Source organism: Phyllostomus discolor, chromosome 8, assembly GCF_004126475.2.
Source record: "Phyllostomus discolor isolate MPI-MPIP mPhyDis1 chromosome 8, mPhyDis1.pri.v3, whole genome shotgun sequence".
Taxonomy (NCBI): Eukaryota; Metazoa; Chordata; class Mammalia; order Chiroptera; family Phyllostomidae; genus Phyllostomus; species Phyllostomus discolor.
In genome coordinates this window covers 101,128,323-101,143,238 of record NC_040910.2, presented here as the reverse complement: position 1 = coordinate 101,143,238, position 14,916 = coordinate 101,128,323, and the positions used below count along the sequence as shown (strand labels likewise).

The 14,916-nt window shown below is 55.7% G+C and overlaps 1 protein-coding gene across 2 annotated transcripts in view; it reads left to right on the top strand.

Annotated features, from left to right (window-relative positions):
* The first annotated feature begins 3,773 nt into the window (after nucleotides 1–3,773).
* Nucleotides 3,774–14,916, top strand: part of ABCC3 (ATP binding cassette subfamily C member 3) — a 39,045-nt gene continuing 27,902 nt past the window's right edge. The window contains exons 1-6 of one of the 2 annotated variants that reach the window (XM_028521089.1): nucleotides 3,774–3,888; nucleotides 12,581–12,757; nucleotides 13,121–13,246; nucleotides 13,466–13,603; nucleotides 14,381–14,506; nucleotides 14,705–14,766. In XM_028521089.1, the coding sequence (XP_028376890.1) occupies nucleotides 3,844–3,888; nucleotides 12,581–12,757; nucleotides 13,121–13,246; nucleotides 13,466–13,603; nucleotides 14,381–14,506; nucleotides 14,705–14,766 (674 nt within the window). In that variant the 5' untranslated portion in view covers nucleotides 3,774–3,843. The remainder of the gene's footprint in view (nucleotides 3,889–12,580; nucleotides 12,758–13,120; nucleotides 13,247–13,465; nucleotides 13,604–14,380; nucleotides 14,507–14,704; nucleotides 14,767–14,916) is intronic. The other variant, XM_036033736.1, reaches the window with a different exon arrangement.

Below are 14,916 nucleotides of genomic sequence, written 5' to 3'. Positions count from 1 at the left end.
AGGAGCCCCAACTGGGGATGGAACCCGAAATCCAGGCTTGTACCCTGAATGGGAATCAAACGTTGACCTTTCTCTTTGTGAGACAATGCCCAACCAACTCGACCCACCAGCCAGGGCTGGGTCCTTGTCTTAAGGACTTTTATCTGGAGGTCTCAGGGGAGGTTCTCAACAGAGGATTCATTAACTTCCCAGGGGTGTCTCCACAGGGTCTTGGCCTCCGCTGATTGGCTGGAGCCAGGGCAGGGGGATCGTTCATTAGCCTTCACAGCTGGTCCAGGTGCCAGCCCTGGCTTTGCTGCTTTTCTGGGGCTGGAGGTTACCTCCAGTTTCACCGAAACTCTGTCTCTGAGGTCAACAGCCCCCAGGCCTTGTTTCTAAGATTATCTGTTGCCGGGCAGAACCTCACCGACTTGTGCGCTTAATGCCTAAGGGAGTGGTCGTGCAGGGGCTTGTATGGCAGTCTTCTGAGGCTATTCCCCCGCGTCCTTGTTCCTCCTCTCAGGGAGTCTGCTGCGTGAGGGGGGGACACGCCAGGGGAGGAAAGCTCAGGGGAGGGTCTGAAGTGCACAGCCAGTGATATGCTGGGGGAGGAAAGGTCACCTTGGGGGCAAGGTCCTAAAATACTTGTTTTCCCAGTTTTGCCTGCTGCTAGGTACCCAGGGCTTTCTGACCCTTTCTACCTGGCCTGACCTATCATTTCTATTCTGCTCATATCTGTCTAATCACCTACTATATCACTGTTTAGTCAGTCAACAAACATTTCCCGAGGACGGACTTTGCCCAGCCTTGTGCTGGGTGCTGATACGGTGATAAACAAGACTTGGCTCTTATCCTTAAGCTGGCCACCATCTCTGGAAGAGGTAAGCGAGACAATCTACGAATACTACACTGGGAGGAAGGGCTGTGCAGAGGAAGGGTCCCTTAGCCCAGGATTGGGGTGAGGGAGGTTTAAGGAAGGCTTTGGGGGACAGGGCTTGAGTGAAATCTTCAAGGATGAATAGAGTTTTCGAGGTGCACAAAGGGAGGTGAGGCCTAGGGGGCAGCGTAGCCCAAGTAAGCCCGAAGGCGGGCTGGGGGCATGAGCGCCAGGGCTACGGACACAGGAAGTGCATCCTGCCAAGGGGACTGCGTGCAAGGAGCCGGCACTCAGGAGATGTGGAGCGCACCTGGCCTCTGGCACTACCAGATGTCTCGAGGCCTCCATTTTCTTGCTCTAGTGAGAACAACCCAAACCATGATGTCCTAGGAATATTGTGGTTATTATTCAAGGGCTGTGTGGCAGGAACCACATGTCGTGAGGGGCCAGGAAGGGCAAACCCTCAATGCCTCAAGGGAGTTGGGAGAAGGCGAGGATGGCCCAGGGCTCCCCCCATGATCTCGGAGGTTAGCAGCTGGAGAAGGGCTCTCCAACGGCAACACAAGAAGGCTGGGGCCAAAGGAGATGGTGCTGCAGCCTCAAGGCTGAAGACAGAACCCAATGGCCTGGCCCCACACCACAGCTCTAACCAGTGGCTAGCCTGGCCAGCTCTGGTGCTAGTTAATTGAGTGGCAGCCTGGGCCGATCCTGTGTTCCCCATTTCAGGAAGGAGGACGGCTTGGGGAACTCACCTTTTGAATGACCCTGAGCCCCCAGCCAGCCTTATGGTTCCTCTGGTGCTTTGGAGAAGAAACAGGAGAGGAGAGAGAGAGGCAGGGGAGGCTGATGGGTAGACCAAGATGAAAACACAAGGGTAGGAGGTGCTGGTGAAGCCAAGATCAGGGTGAGGGGAAGGGTTGAAGGTTGACTGCTAGTTGCTCAGACCATAGAAGCCTGGATCACTTGAGCTAGCAGAGACCTTAGGTGGTATCTGGTTCAACTTGCGGAAGAAACTGAATCCCAGAAGCATCAAGGGATTTGTTGAGGTCACATGGCATGCAAAAGGCACTGCCCAAGGCATAGAGGGGGATTGTGGGTAACTCAGTCCATCCCTGCCCTTGGGTGCTTCTCAGACTGGCAGGGAAGACAGGCTCTTCACAACTAATGTAATCCAAGGCACAGCAGGACAAGAGTGTGAAACCCCTGTGAAGTTTCTGATTCAGAGCAAGGGGTGTGATGGGATGACTGGAAAGGAGAAGAGGGCGGACAAGGAGCTGAGAAGACTTGCCCAGCAGAGGGAAGAGGCCCCCATCCCACTGGCTGAGAAGGGGGAGCTTTGTCCACCCTGCCAGCATGCCCCAGCTCAGATCTCTGTTCTGATAGCCCACGGCCTCAGACACTCCTTTCTGGTGACTTCCTGCCTGTCCAGAAGAACAAGTAGTGGCTGGCTGCTGCTGCGATATCTTGCTGATCACGCCAAGGAAGAAAATATTTTCTCCTGAGAACAAGTGCCACCCTGGCTGGTGTGACTCAGTGGAAGGAGCGCCGGCCCGCAAACGAAAGGGTCACCAGTTTGATTCCCAGTGAGGACACATGCCTGGGTTGCAGGCTAGGTTAGGGGGCACATGAGAGGCAACCACACATTGGTGTTTCTCTCCCTCTTTCCCTCTCTTCCCCTTGCTCTAAAAATAAAATAAATAAAATCTTAAAAAAAAAGAACAGGTGCCAAGGAAGGAATCACCAGGGGTGAACCTGGGCAGACACCATGCACAGGAACAAGGTTGGGGAGGTGAGGGCGGGGGAGAGAGGGACCTGGAGAAAGAGCTGTGGAGAGGAGGCAGCGATTCCTTCGCAGCCCTGAGAAGGGATGATGAATTGGCTTTCTGGGATCCTGTTAGGAAAGAGAGGGTGACTGGGGGGAATGAGGAATGAAGGGAGGGAGGGACCCCAGCATGGCCAAGCTGGGGCAAGCAGAAGGAGGCTGCTGACCCCAAACCCATTTTCCGGATGGGAACGTGAAGACTCATCCTTAGGAGGAGGGTGCCAGTGTGCCAGCGTGGTCTCTTCCTGAGGCCTCGCCTGCCCATCCTCCACCCTGACCAGGCCGAAGTGGAGGAAATTAACCCATGCTGGGTGCCTACTAAGCGTACCTGCAATGTGCTTGATGTTTTATGTACCTTTCCTGTTTAATCGTCAAAGTAACCCTAGGAGGTAGGTCCTCTGATTGTCCCTGTTTTTCAGAAGTGAACATGGAGGCACAGAGTGATGCTAAAGCCATACACACAAGATCAGGGAGCCACAGGACCGCAGGAAAGCAACAATTTAAGGGACTCAGAAAGCCACCACCTGGATGATGCCAGAACCCTGCCTGTCCCCTTCCCCTCAGGTACATGTGCACACACGCGCACGCTATGCCGGGGTGTCTGCTGGCTCTCCAGAAACCTGTGCAGAGAGGACTGTCCGGGAACACAAGTCTTCCCATTTTACAGATAAGGAGACTGAGCTCCGGAGATGCACGTGACCTTTCCAAGGATCTATTCCCAGAGAGTCTTGCTAGGTCCCTCTCAGGTCTCAGTGACTCATCAGCCCCCACAGAGCTGTGCATGGTGGGAGTGGGTGTGAGCCCCTTGAAAACAGACCCTGTTCCGGTCCTATCCATCTCAGTACTTGGAGCGGCATCTCTCCCATGTGGCTCAGTGGCCACTCCGGGACACAGTGGGCACAGTGGCCACTGTGTCAATGACCTTTCCCCACCCACCTCGTCTAAAGTGCCTCCCAGAGCTGCAGGTTCAGCGGGAGCTCTGTAGCAATTGCTGGGACCGGAGAATTAGACCCAAGGGCCTGAGGGTAGGGCTTGGCGGGGCGGGGATAAGGGGAGGGGGCGGAGTGAGGGGCGGGGGAAACTTCTGGCCCGCCCACTGCATCCCAGGATGCCCTGCGATTGACTGCTTCGGTCTTCTTCGCCGCCGCAGCAGAGCATTGGGCGGATGGACTCCTTGTGCGGCTCCGGGGAGCTCGGCTCCAAGTTCTGGGTAAGGAGGAGTCCCAGGACCGAGGTCACGCACCAGTGAGCCCCTGAAAAGGCACCGGGGAGGGGGCCATGCGATACCGGGAGGGGGTCATCTCGCGCCCAGAGCCGGGTGGCTAGAGGCAGGCGGGAACCGACCTGCCCTGCCCTTCCTCCGTAGCGTGAAGGAGCTGGGAAAAGACTCCCTAGGTCCTCCCGACACAGCCAGTGGCGTCCCAGGAATCGGAAGATGCTCCCGCTTGCTGCCTGGCCCCGGCCCCTCTCTGGGGCTGACCGCAGGGTGCAGAAGGGGCGTTCCCCATTAACTGCAGGCTCAGTTAAGCACTCCTACAGCTCCCCTGTGGTCCAGGGCACCCGGAGTTGTTCAGCCAGGTACTCTTGGAGGTTTGTTCCGCTGGACTCTGCTGTCTTTTGAAAGGGTCCCTGCCACCTTCTTTTCTGGGAACAAAGGCAACAGGAGAGCAGGTGGCCCTCACTGCCCTGGCCTTAGGAGGGAGAGGCAGACCTCACTCTGGAGGCAGGCCCCTACGGGTACAAGGATCCCAGAATTCCCTGGCGTGGAAGAAGAGGGGCCACATATTGACCTGACAAGCTTAGGGGAGGCGTGCAAGGCAGCCTTACAAACTCTGAGACTTAAAGTGACCACAATGGATGGTCTAAAATGAAAACTTATTAACTAAAAGCAGTTCATGGCGGATAGTCATGGTCCTGGACCGGTATTTTTTCCTAACAAAGGTCAACCTTTAACTAAGCCTGTCTGTTGTCTTTTCACATCTATGGTAACATAGCTTTGGAATGTTAGGGTAACTTCCCTCTTTCCCCCCAAACCCCTTGGGCACAAGCTGAGACCACAAATCCCCCTCATTGTTATTGTTATGTTAATTGTTGATTGTTAACTATCCTTTACCCACCTATGTAAAAGAAGTATGTGTGCATCATTTTACCTTTTATCCAATCCCAGAGGTCCCCCCCCCACCTTTGCTTTCTCCCACCTCCCTAATCTGTCACCAGTGGACTTCATGTAACCCCCTTGTGGCTTCTCTTTTGATTCTAATGTATAAAGTAAGTTGCTAAACTGCCATTCCGCGGAGCATTTCTCAGTCCGTTGAGATGTTGCTTCCTGGCGATTGTTGTCAGTTTGGTTCAAATAAACTCACCAAAAAAATTCTCTGCAGGTTTGAATGTTTCTTACGGACTGATACACCCAACCCCCTTTCTCAGACATCAGGGTGCTTTCCAGGTTGCCCACTGCAGCCCCCGGCGCAGCTCAGGTGCACTGGCTGTGGGCAGCCCCAGAGCCTTCCTGCAGTTTTCAGAACCTCCTCCCAGCAGCTGCCTTGATTCCATGGCAGCCCGGGGAGGCAAGTGGTAGTGTCTCCATTTCACAGATAGGCTCAGACTTAAAAGGCTTGTCTGTGGTCCTCCCGCATAGGCTGGTCCCGAATCCAGGGCCTCGAGTATTTGTACATATGTGCTTAGCGTGTGTGTGCCCATGATGTGTTACCCACGGGTGTGTACATGTGTGTATGCACACCAGTGTTTCAGCAGTCAGAAACCCCGCTCATGGGCTGTGTTTGGAATGGGCCGTGAGGGTTACATGGATTTTTGAAACCCGGGGTAATGGAGCACCTGTAAAAAAGTATCTTTGGGAAATTTCTCTTTTTCTCTGGGTGACTAAAGGGTTAATCAGATTGTGTAAAGTTTTTGAAGCTTCCCTCTTGCCCAGCCCCGAGTCAACACCATCCATCATCCATCCTGGACTGGTTACTGGTCACCAGAATCTGGAGGTTGCACCTTTTGCTCATGAGTATACAGTTGACCCGTGAACAATGCGGGGGTCAGTGGTATCCACCGCCCATGCGGTTGAAAATCTGTGCATAACTTAAGTCATCTTCCAAATACATGAATTTCCAACTGCCAGGTGATCCTCAGACAATGTGGGTTTGAACTGCACCATTCAATTGAATTGAGTGGGTCAAGTGAAAATAATCTATCAGTGGACCCATGAAGTTCAAACCCACATTATTCAAGGGTCAACTGTATTTTCTTTCACTGTCCACTTGAGCCTGGCTGGTGTGTGGCTGTGGCATGGCCATGATATCTGGGAGACCAAACAGAGGGCTTGTGCATCAAGGGGGCAGATGTGTCCAAGTGCAAGGGCCCTCTCTTCCTGGGTGGACAGTTGACCCTGAGCGCTTAGGACTGTACAGAGACAGGCTTCGAGGAACTTGGAGTTGGGATACTCAGGGTCCCCTTCTTGTTCCAAGCTGAGATTTCTTTTGGCTCCACCCTTCATGATATTGGAGAAGTCAAGAATGTCAGAGCGTGGGAGCTTGGAGGAGTTCGCCCAACCCCTCATGGTGGACCTGGGGAAACCAAGGGCCGGGGAGGGAATGGGCTTGTCAAGGTCGCACAACAATCAGTTGCAGGGTGCTGGGCTGGAAAGCGGGATGCCCGAGATGTGGTTCCAACTTTGCCATTGCCTGACTGCACCATCGGGCTTCTGGGCACCCTTGTCCCTGAACTTCGTGTGGCTCGTGAGCTGCTACCTCCTCTGAGGACCTCAGGGTCCGTGGGAGTCGACGCATCTATATTAGGTCTCAGCGATGTAGTCCATGTGGGGTGTCTGCTTGGATAACTCAAGGGGCCAGGAAGGTTCCTCTTCCTCTCCCCTGTCTCTACACACCCTCCATCTTCCGATTATCTTCTTGGCTCTTGAAAGTTGTTCCAGGCTGCACCCAGTGTGGCCCGTAACTCGGGGTGGGGTAGTTAGAAAGCAGGAAGGTTCCCAGCTCATCCCGGGAGGTTTGCACAGCTGAGACGAGGGAGGAGCTGGGGCCGGCAGGCTGGAGCTAGAGCCTCAGTTCTAGCTCAGTTCCCCAAAAGGCCTGGAACTTGGGGCTACTCTTTCAGTGGTGTGCTAGTTTGCATTTCATTTGCATTGTATGTGATTCAGGTATACCTGCCCCTGAATCTTTTATCTTAGGAGCCTGTGGTTGACCTACCTTGTGGGAAGTAGTTTAGGGCAGCCAGGAAGTTCCTGAGCCTGGAGTGAAAAAGTGGGATGGGGTGAAGGGGGGTGGGGGGGGAGGCGTGGTTTAGGCCCCTCTGAGCCACTTGGCTACCAAGTCTTTTCATGAACTTAGTCTTACAGCCACAGTTTCTCCACCTGGGAAATGGGGGAATAAGCCATTTCCCAGCCGCCTCACAAGATTCTTGCGGAGATCAAAGGAGACAGAGAATGTGAAACGATACTGACAGCTGAAAAATTATGGCTGACGGGTCAGGCTGTTCCTGGGAAGAGAAGTGAAGAGAAAGAGAAATGAGGTTAGAAAGGGGTGTCAAATCTGGCAAGACCTATGAGAAAGGGGCTGGCTGGGCCGTTGGGTCAGGGGCTCCCTTTCCAGCTACTTGGTGGGGATTTTGTAACTTCAACCCCCGATGAACCTGAGGGTAGCAGGCTTGAGGGGACCCGTGACCCCTGGACATGTGTACACACACACTGTGTACCAGATGAATGATTTAGCTAATTTTTTTTTTAATCTTTCTCTCATCTCTACCTGGTCTGGGTCAGATTACCAACATCTTTGAGCCAGACTTGGGAGTAGAAATAAATTCCAAAAGAATAAACTATGACCAAACTGCCCAGGGCCCATAAAGCTAGGGATACCTCTAGAACCAAGGAGATGGGGTGTTCCTTTACTGCACCCTGTTGTCCCTTGCCTGGAGGGTTGCTCTCTGTTCTGAGCAGCACCCAGGCGGTGAAGACAGGGTATAGAGAAGGGCCCAGGGCTGCTACCGTCAGGACGTCCTGACCTGTTGCAGAATCAGCCTTGATCTGAGGGCCCCAGGAAGCTCCCGGGAGGCTGGTGATGGCTCAGAAATCGGAAGGTCCTGCCCAGGAGAGCCGTTTAGAAATGGCAGTGATTGCCTGATGAGTAGTGAGCTCCCCCATCACTGGGGGTATGCAAGCACATGGTTAGTGACCACTTGGTAGGGATGGTGGAGAGATGATTCAAATCAAGGAAGGAGTTGGGGGTCCCACTCTGAAGTTCTGTGGCCACCTAGGGAGAGGGAAGATGTGGCCAGTGGGAAGTTGGCTGGGCCCTCCTCTGATTTTCCAGACCTCCCTTCCCCTGGTGCTCTCCTCACTTTAGACTTGGAATTTACCTAGTGGCAGCTCTTAGTAGAAGCCTGTGGATCTCTCACTGCTCAGGTGCCAGCACCTCCACTGCTCCCTGGACTGCTTACTCACCCTGGGTTGGGGCCGAGCCCTAGTCCCTCAGAGGCTCAGCTCCCCGAGTCTCCTGCTCTGCTCTGACCTGCCCTGTTCTGTCACTCACTAGCCGTGTGACGGAGCAAATCTGTCTCTGGGCTCCAGCTGAATTTAGGTGGGCTCTGGGACCCTGTTCAGGTCTAGTTGCCCCGTTTGGGAGTCTGGGCCTCAGGCTTGGGGAGGGGGGCTGGCAAAGCCGGGACCAGGGCCTTCTGAACTCTCTGGCTCCTGGGTATCACCGCCTTCCCAGGCTCTTCCTCCTGGCTTGCTTCCTAGCTTGAGTAGGTGACCACTGGAAACTTATGAGTAATGGATAAGACTCTGATGTTGAAACCGGAAAAGACACCACCTGTCATGTGCCAAACCCCATAGGCAGAGACAGGGATTGAATATGGGCCCTTTATTCTCAGATGGCCGGCGATGTGAGAAGATGGTCGGTTCATACCCGAATGCAGGGGTGTCAAACTCATTTTCACTGGGGGCCATATCAGCCTGGCAGTTGCCTGCAAAGGGCCACATGTAATTTCACAACTGTATACATGTAACTGCTCCTTAACAGCTGAGCAAGAGTTCAGCGCTGCCCCTGAGTAGAAACAGGGTGGGCCCTCGGGCCTTGTGTTTTGCACCTGTGCTCTAATGGACCCATCTTACGTTTTCTTTCTAAGCCAGCGTTTTTATGACAGGAACAAAGTGTGGTGAGGGGTTTTGAAATTCAGGGACAATTAGATTAAAAACTGCAGTATGGTTGCCCTGGGCAGTTAACTGTTCCCAGGGGTGGGTGGTCCTCTCTCGCTCCCTGGAACACAAAGGCCCAGATGCCCCCACTTGTCCCCAGGCGGCAATCTTTAGCGGTGCCCCAGGAGGTCGGCTGTTTTCCCAGGAGCCAGGAGGGGCGGGCCTTATCTGTAGTTTCTGAAACAAAAGCTTTAACAAATGCATTCCTTACTAGACTTATAACTATTTACCTTAAACTCTGATTTCCCAACTCTTGAGTCCCCTATCAATTGCAACGCACGTTGGTTCTCGAATAAACACGGCGACACCCGAAGCTATGGGAAGCTGGCAGTGGCAGGCCCCTGAGGTAGCCAGTGGGCACCCAGGCTCCTCCATCAGGAACCAGTCCTTCCTGCCAGGCCAGGGCCCTTAGAGCCTCCTTCCTCTGGCCCATCTGGGGACAGCGAAGTTGGTGCTGGATGCCTTTAACCTCTGAGCTCCTGGCTCCTGGCGGGAGGATCTGGCCCCTGTCCTCCTGGGCTGGCTCCTTCCCACCCTGCTGCTCTCGCGTCTCACAGAAGGAAGTGAGGGGACTTTGCCAAGCCCACCTGCTGGCTCCCAGTGGGGACTGCCGGCTCACCCACCCAGGAGGCAGGGTCGCAGTGCCTGGGCTGTACCCACCCTGCCCTGCTGGGACTGTCCCAGAAGCAACAGGCAGAGTCAGATCCCTGGAAAGGGCTGAGACCTGGGTGTGCCGCTGCTGGGTGGCAGGGCCTCTCCCTCTTTGACTCTTTGACTGGGGCTCATTCCCACAGGGCTTGGTGCTGGGGGAGGGGACTGATGGGAGCTTACTCCTCAGTTGGATTTCTCCTCCTAAGTGATTAGTCCAAGGGTTCCCAGAACCTCAGCCACTGTTACTCTGGGGCGGCATGGCAGCCCCTTTGCCTCAGCTCTCTGAGAAGAGCCTAAGCAAGGAGGCGCTTGTGGGCGGGTGGGCTGCAAGGCTGAAAGGAGATTTTTCATGTTTCTTGTGACCTGGACACGTATGTCCCATCCCCAAGGTGGGGTGTCCTGCTAGAGCCCTGCAGGGTATAGAGAAAAGAACTCTGTGGTTTGGGGTGGGCACTCTGGAGCCAGACTGCCCAGGTTCGAGTCCTCACATCAGCCCACTCGTGGGCTGGGGCTGGTCACTTTCCAGCCATGAGTCTCAGCTGTCATGAACATTAAGTGATAATACTGGGCCCTGGCCGGGTGGCTCAGCTGGGCAGAGCATCGTTGCGAGCGCCAAAAGTTTGGGGGTTTGACCCCTGGTCAGGGCACACGGCTAGGCTGCATGTTTGATCCCCCAGTCAGGGTGCGCATGGGAGCAACCAATCAATGTTTCTCTCACGTCCGTGTTTCCCTCTCCCTTCCTCTCCCTCTAAAAATCAATCCTCAGGTGAAGGGGAAAAAAAAAGATAATCCTGGAACAATGCGGTGCTGAAATAACCGAAGTTGTGGGCTGGCCTGTGTGCTCCAGGCTGGCCCCCACCCCCACCCCTGGCCCCCAGGCCCTTCCTTCCAAAGGCCGCTGTTTCAGCCCCCTTCTTGGGGAGGTCAGTGTAGGTCAGTGAGTGGGAGCTGGGCCTTGCCCCTTCTGCACCTCCATTTCCGCTGAAATAAACGAGCATGTCATGAGCGTGTCCCTTCTCCCCTTCTCCCCACCCTGAAGAATTGAGGAAGTCATTACTCTTATGTCAACAAGTCTGGGGTGGCTGGGAAGCTGCGAGGTCACTGACAGAGCCGAGGCCTCGCTGGGGCAAAGGGACCTCGGGCCCTCACTCCCACCTGCCTTTGCGTGGGTCTGCAGGGATTTTAGCCTTCATGCCGTGAGGTCCTTTGCGGGCACCAGAACTTACCGGATCCATCCAGCTGTTTAATCCCATTACTCAGGAAGCTGTTGTTGCTGTGGGAGCTGTGCAGGTGACAGCTGTGGGAACTGTGCGGGTGAGGGAGAAGACTGGGGGAAATGAGGTCAGAGAGGTGCGGGGAGGCAGGTAATGAGGGTGTCACGGGCCACGTGGGGACTTCGGCTTTCACTGAATGAGCTTTGAACTGGTGCAGGAACAAGGGAGCGTGGTCTGGCTTAGATTTCATTAAGATCTGCCTCTCGCCTCTGCGCTGGGAAAAGATTGCCAGGGCAAGTGGCAGGCGTGGCAGCAGGAAGACCGGGGCAGGGAAGTACAGGTGGGAGAACAGGGCACGGAGAAGTGGTAGGATGCTGTGTCCATCAAGGAGAACGAGCTGAGGTTGCCTTTTTGTAGATAAGAACGGTTGAAAGTAGCACTCTCGTCTAGCTCCGCCTGATCATGTGAAGGCAGAGGGATCGGGGTTGGAAGGAGGGTTGGATGTGGCGTGTGAGAGACAGAGAAGAATTAAGGATGACTCCAAGGATTCTGGCCTGGGAGAGGGAGAGAGTTGCCATCCATCAAGGCGGGCAGGCTGGAGAGGAGAGGAGGGGGTGGGTGGGCGTTCTGTGCTGGGCCTGCCGTGCAGGTCCTGTCCCGTGGGCATCCTAGCTCTAGAATAAGTAGTCTAGGGACGTGGGCATGGCTGGTGCCCGCTGCCTCCCGCAGAGGGCTCGGCCCAGTGGAGACGTGCGTGTCTGAAGGAAAGAAGCCAGGGCTGGACTTCCCAGCAGGTCAAAGCGGCCACCCGAGTCCTCACACCCCCGTCTCTTAATTTTTTTTAAAGATTTTATTTATTTCTGTTTAGAGAGGAGAAGGGAGGAAGAGAAACATTGATCAGTTGGCTCTCAGTTGTTTATATTTTCCGAGCTTTCTATAAAGAACATCTAATTCTTTGCAAAAAAAAGGGAAGAAAGATTAGTTGATTGCGGGTCTTGGAGGCAACAATCTTAGTAAAATATGTGTTTGAATGTATTCCCCCATCTTTTCCAAAAAAGTTCTTAGGTAGAGTTATAGTCAAAGACAAGGGAGGGGTGGCTTGTCTGGACTCACGGGGTCCCCAGGACGCCAGGCTTTTGGTGCAGGACCAGGACAGCTGCACACAGACTGAGGCAGCTGGCGCCCGAGGCTCGGCGACTTACAAAGCTCTCCCCATCCTGTTGTGCCTCGGAGCTTACACCCCCGGTGAGGTGGGTGGGGTGAGGGATGACCTGCCCCGTTTTCAAACAGAGGCATGAAATCTCAGGGAGGCTTTCTGTCCCTTCCTGGAAGAGGCGTAGAGAGGAAGTGGCCTCTTCACCCATGTGCACATATTGTTTTGATAAAATAAAAAATTACTTTACACAAAAAAGAGTAGGAAACTAGAATGACAGAAAGCAGACCAGTGGCTGCCCAGGCAGGACGGGCTGTGCAGGGCACGGGGAGCTCCGGGAATGATGGACACACTCGGCCCCTTTCCGTGCCCGTGGTTTTGCAGGCGTGTGCAACCGTCACCCCATTGGATCGTGCGCTTTAAGTGGGTGCAGTTTGTTGTGCTTAAATCACACTGCAGTTGAGAGAGAGAGAGAGAATATAGGGAGACGGGGATAGCCATGTCCTCCGAGGAGAGCTCACACCTGGAACCACACCTGCTCGTTTGCCCACTTACCCTCTGACCCCGTGGCGCGTGGAGCGTCTCTCCGGCCTAGCCACTTCCCTTGAGGGAGAGCCCGGTTCTGCAGCAGGCGGCCACAGCACTGATTTGTGCCCTCTGTCCCCAGGACTCCAATCTGTCGGTGTACACAGACAACCCAGACCTCACTCCATGCTTCCAGAACTCCGTGCTGGCCTGGACCCCCTGCATCTACCTGTGGGCCACCCTGCCCTGCTACCTGCTCTACCTTCGGAGCCGCCACCGAGGCTACATCGTCCTCTCCCACCTCTCCAGGCTCAAGACGGTCAGGGGCCCAGGGCTTACCTTGGGGTGGGGCTGGGACTGAAAGGTGGGGGTGGGGTGGGGGTGCTTTTCTTAATGAGTCCCTTCCCCCACCCTCAGCAGCTGGACAAGGTTCCTTAGCCTCACCAGCAGGCCCTGGGGCCATGGCAGCTTGCCAGCTGGGTTTGCAGCCAACTGAAGCATTCCCTTCTTGGGGAGGTGCAAGCAAATTTTCCATCAAGGTTCTCCCACCCTTGAGAAGCTTCTCGCCAGCGCCCAGCCCAGCTCTCAGGGCCAGGCTTGGGCAGGTCTGGCAGCCTCAGGAGCAGGAAGGGACTGTCCCTTCCTCTGGGGACAGACCCTCTAACATGCACCTTGTCTGTAGGCCGTGGGCGTCCTGCTGTGGTGCGTCTCCTGGGCCGACCTCTTCTACTCCCTGCATGGCCTGGCCCACGGCCGGGCCCCTGCCCCCATCTACTTCGTCACCCCCTTGGTGGTGGGGGTCACCATGGTCAGTGTGGGACCCGGGAAGCTGAGTGGGGGAGGGTCTCCCATGGGTGTGGGATGGTGATGGGGGACCCATGGGCTCGGAGGAGAAGACTGGGCACCTCAGCGATGGGAAGGAGATGGGGGTGACCCCACAGACATCCGGCCGCATGGGATGGGGAGGAACGGGGGCACGGCCAGAGGTGCGTGCGCTGGCCCAGCTTCCCCCGCCCTCCCTGCACAGCTGCTGGCCACCCTGCTGGTCCAGTGTGAGCGGCTGAAGGGGGTGCAGTCCTCGGGGATCCTCATCATCTTCTGGTTCCTGTGCGTGCTCTGTGCCATCATCCCCTTCCGCTCCAAGATCCTTTCGGCTATGGCAACGGTAAGGGGGAAGGGGCACCTGCCTAGTCCAGCCCCATGCACGGGGTAACCTCAGGGCTCGAGGTCACTGCTGGGTCCCAGGCTCCTCCCCTCTGCCCCTCCCAAGGTTCAGTTGTGGTGTTCTCTCCTGGCTGTATCTCTGCCGGGAAGCAGAGTGGGGCGGGGGTGGGGGGAGTGCTCAGGCTGAGCACCAGTGTAGTTCCGGAGAATGGGGCCATTGTTGGATGTTTGCAGGAGTGCAGGGGGCTTTCCATAGCCACCCCCAACTGCAGGGTCTGACGGGGTTGCCCAAGGTCTGTAGTGAACATGTGTTTGCAGACATGCATGGGTAGGTCTGGCTCACCTGGACTTTCCATGATGTCATTTTGCCCGCCCTTCTCACCTTCCTCGGTTCCCAGCCTTCCTTTTGATCTGTGGTGAGGCTGATAGTGGGTGGTGGGAACACTGGGGGTCAGTCCAGCGTCTCCCCATTTCTCCATCTCAAGGGGAGGTAGTCAGATAGACTCATGAGAGCCGAGGCTTGGGATAGTCCACTTATTCTGTGTGATCCTGGGCAAATTCCTTAGTGTTTTGGAGCCTCATGTCCTCAGGTGCAAACTGGGCGTCAGAGATTTCCTACCTCGCAGGGGTGACAAGGAGGGTCAGACCAGGCAATGAAGGCAAGCCCTCAGCACAGTGCCCGATGCAGGGCAAGTCCCCCCGGGACAGTGGCCTCCTTATGGCCCACCCCGCTCCAAGGAGCCTGAGGTTCTGACACTTTTCCCCGTGGTCCCTGCAGGGTGAGATTGCGGACCCCTTCCGATTCACCACCTTCTACGTCTACTCCGCCCTGGTGCTCCTTGCCTTCGTCCTGTCCTGCTTCAGGGAGAGGCCGCCGCTATTCTCCCCGAAGAACTCGGACTCGGTGAGTTTCCCACGGAGGCCGCTGGGAATGGAGGCTCCACGCCCACCCCTCGGCTGGCCCTCACCTGCATTCCCAGGTCATCTCCACAGCGTGCCCCCTGGAGCTCGCAGCTGGAAGGCAAGAGGGCCTCCTCCCTCTGCTCTGCCTTGAGAGGGGGTGGGCATTCCCGATTTCTCCCTTTCCACTCTCACCTTCTAGAACCCCTGCCCAGAGGCTGACGCTGGCTTCTTCTCCCGCCTGACCTTCTGGTGGTTCACAAAGTGAGTTGGCTCTTCCTCCAGCCTGGGCCAGAGGGAGGGGTCCGGGAGATGGGGGTAAGGGGAGGAGGGGGAGCAGGCTGGAAGTTTGGGGGCCTGAGGAGCTGGGCCTGGCTGGCCCCTCTGCTGCAAACCCCAGCCCCAGTGGCCATG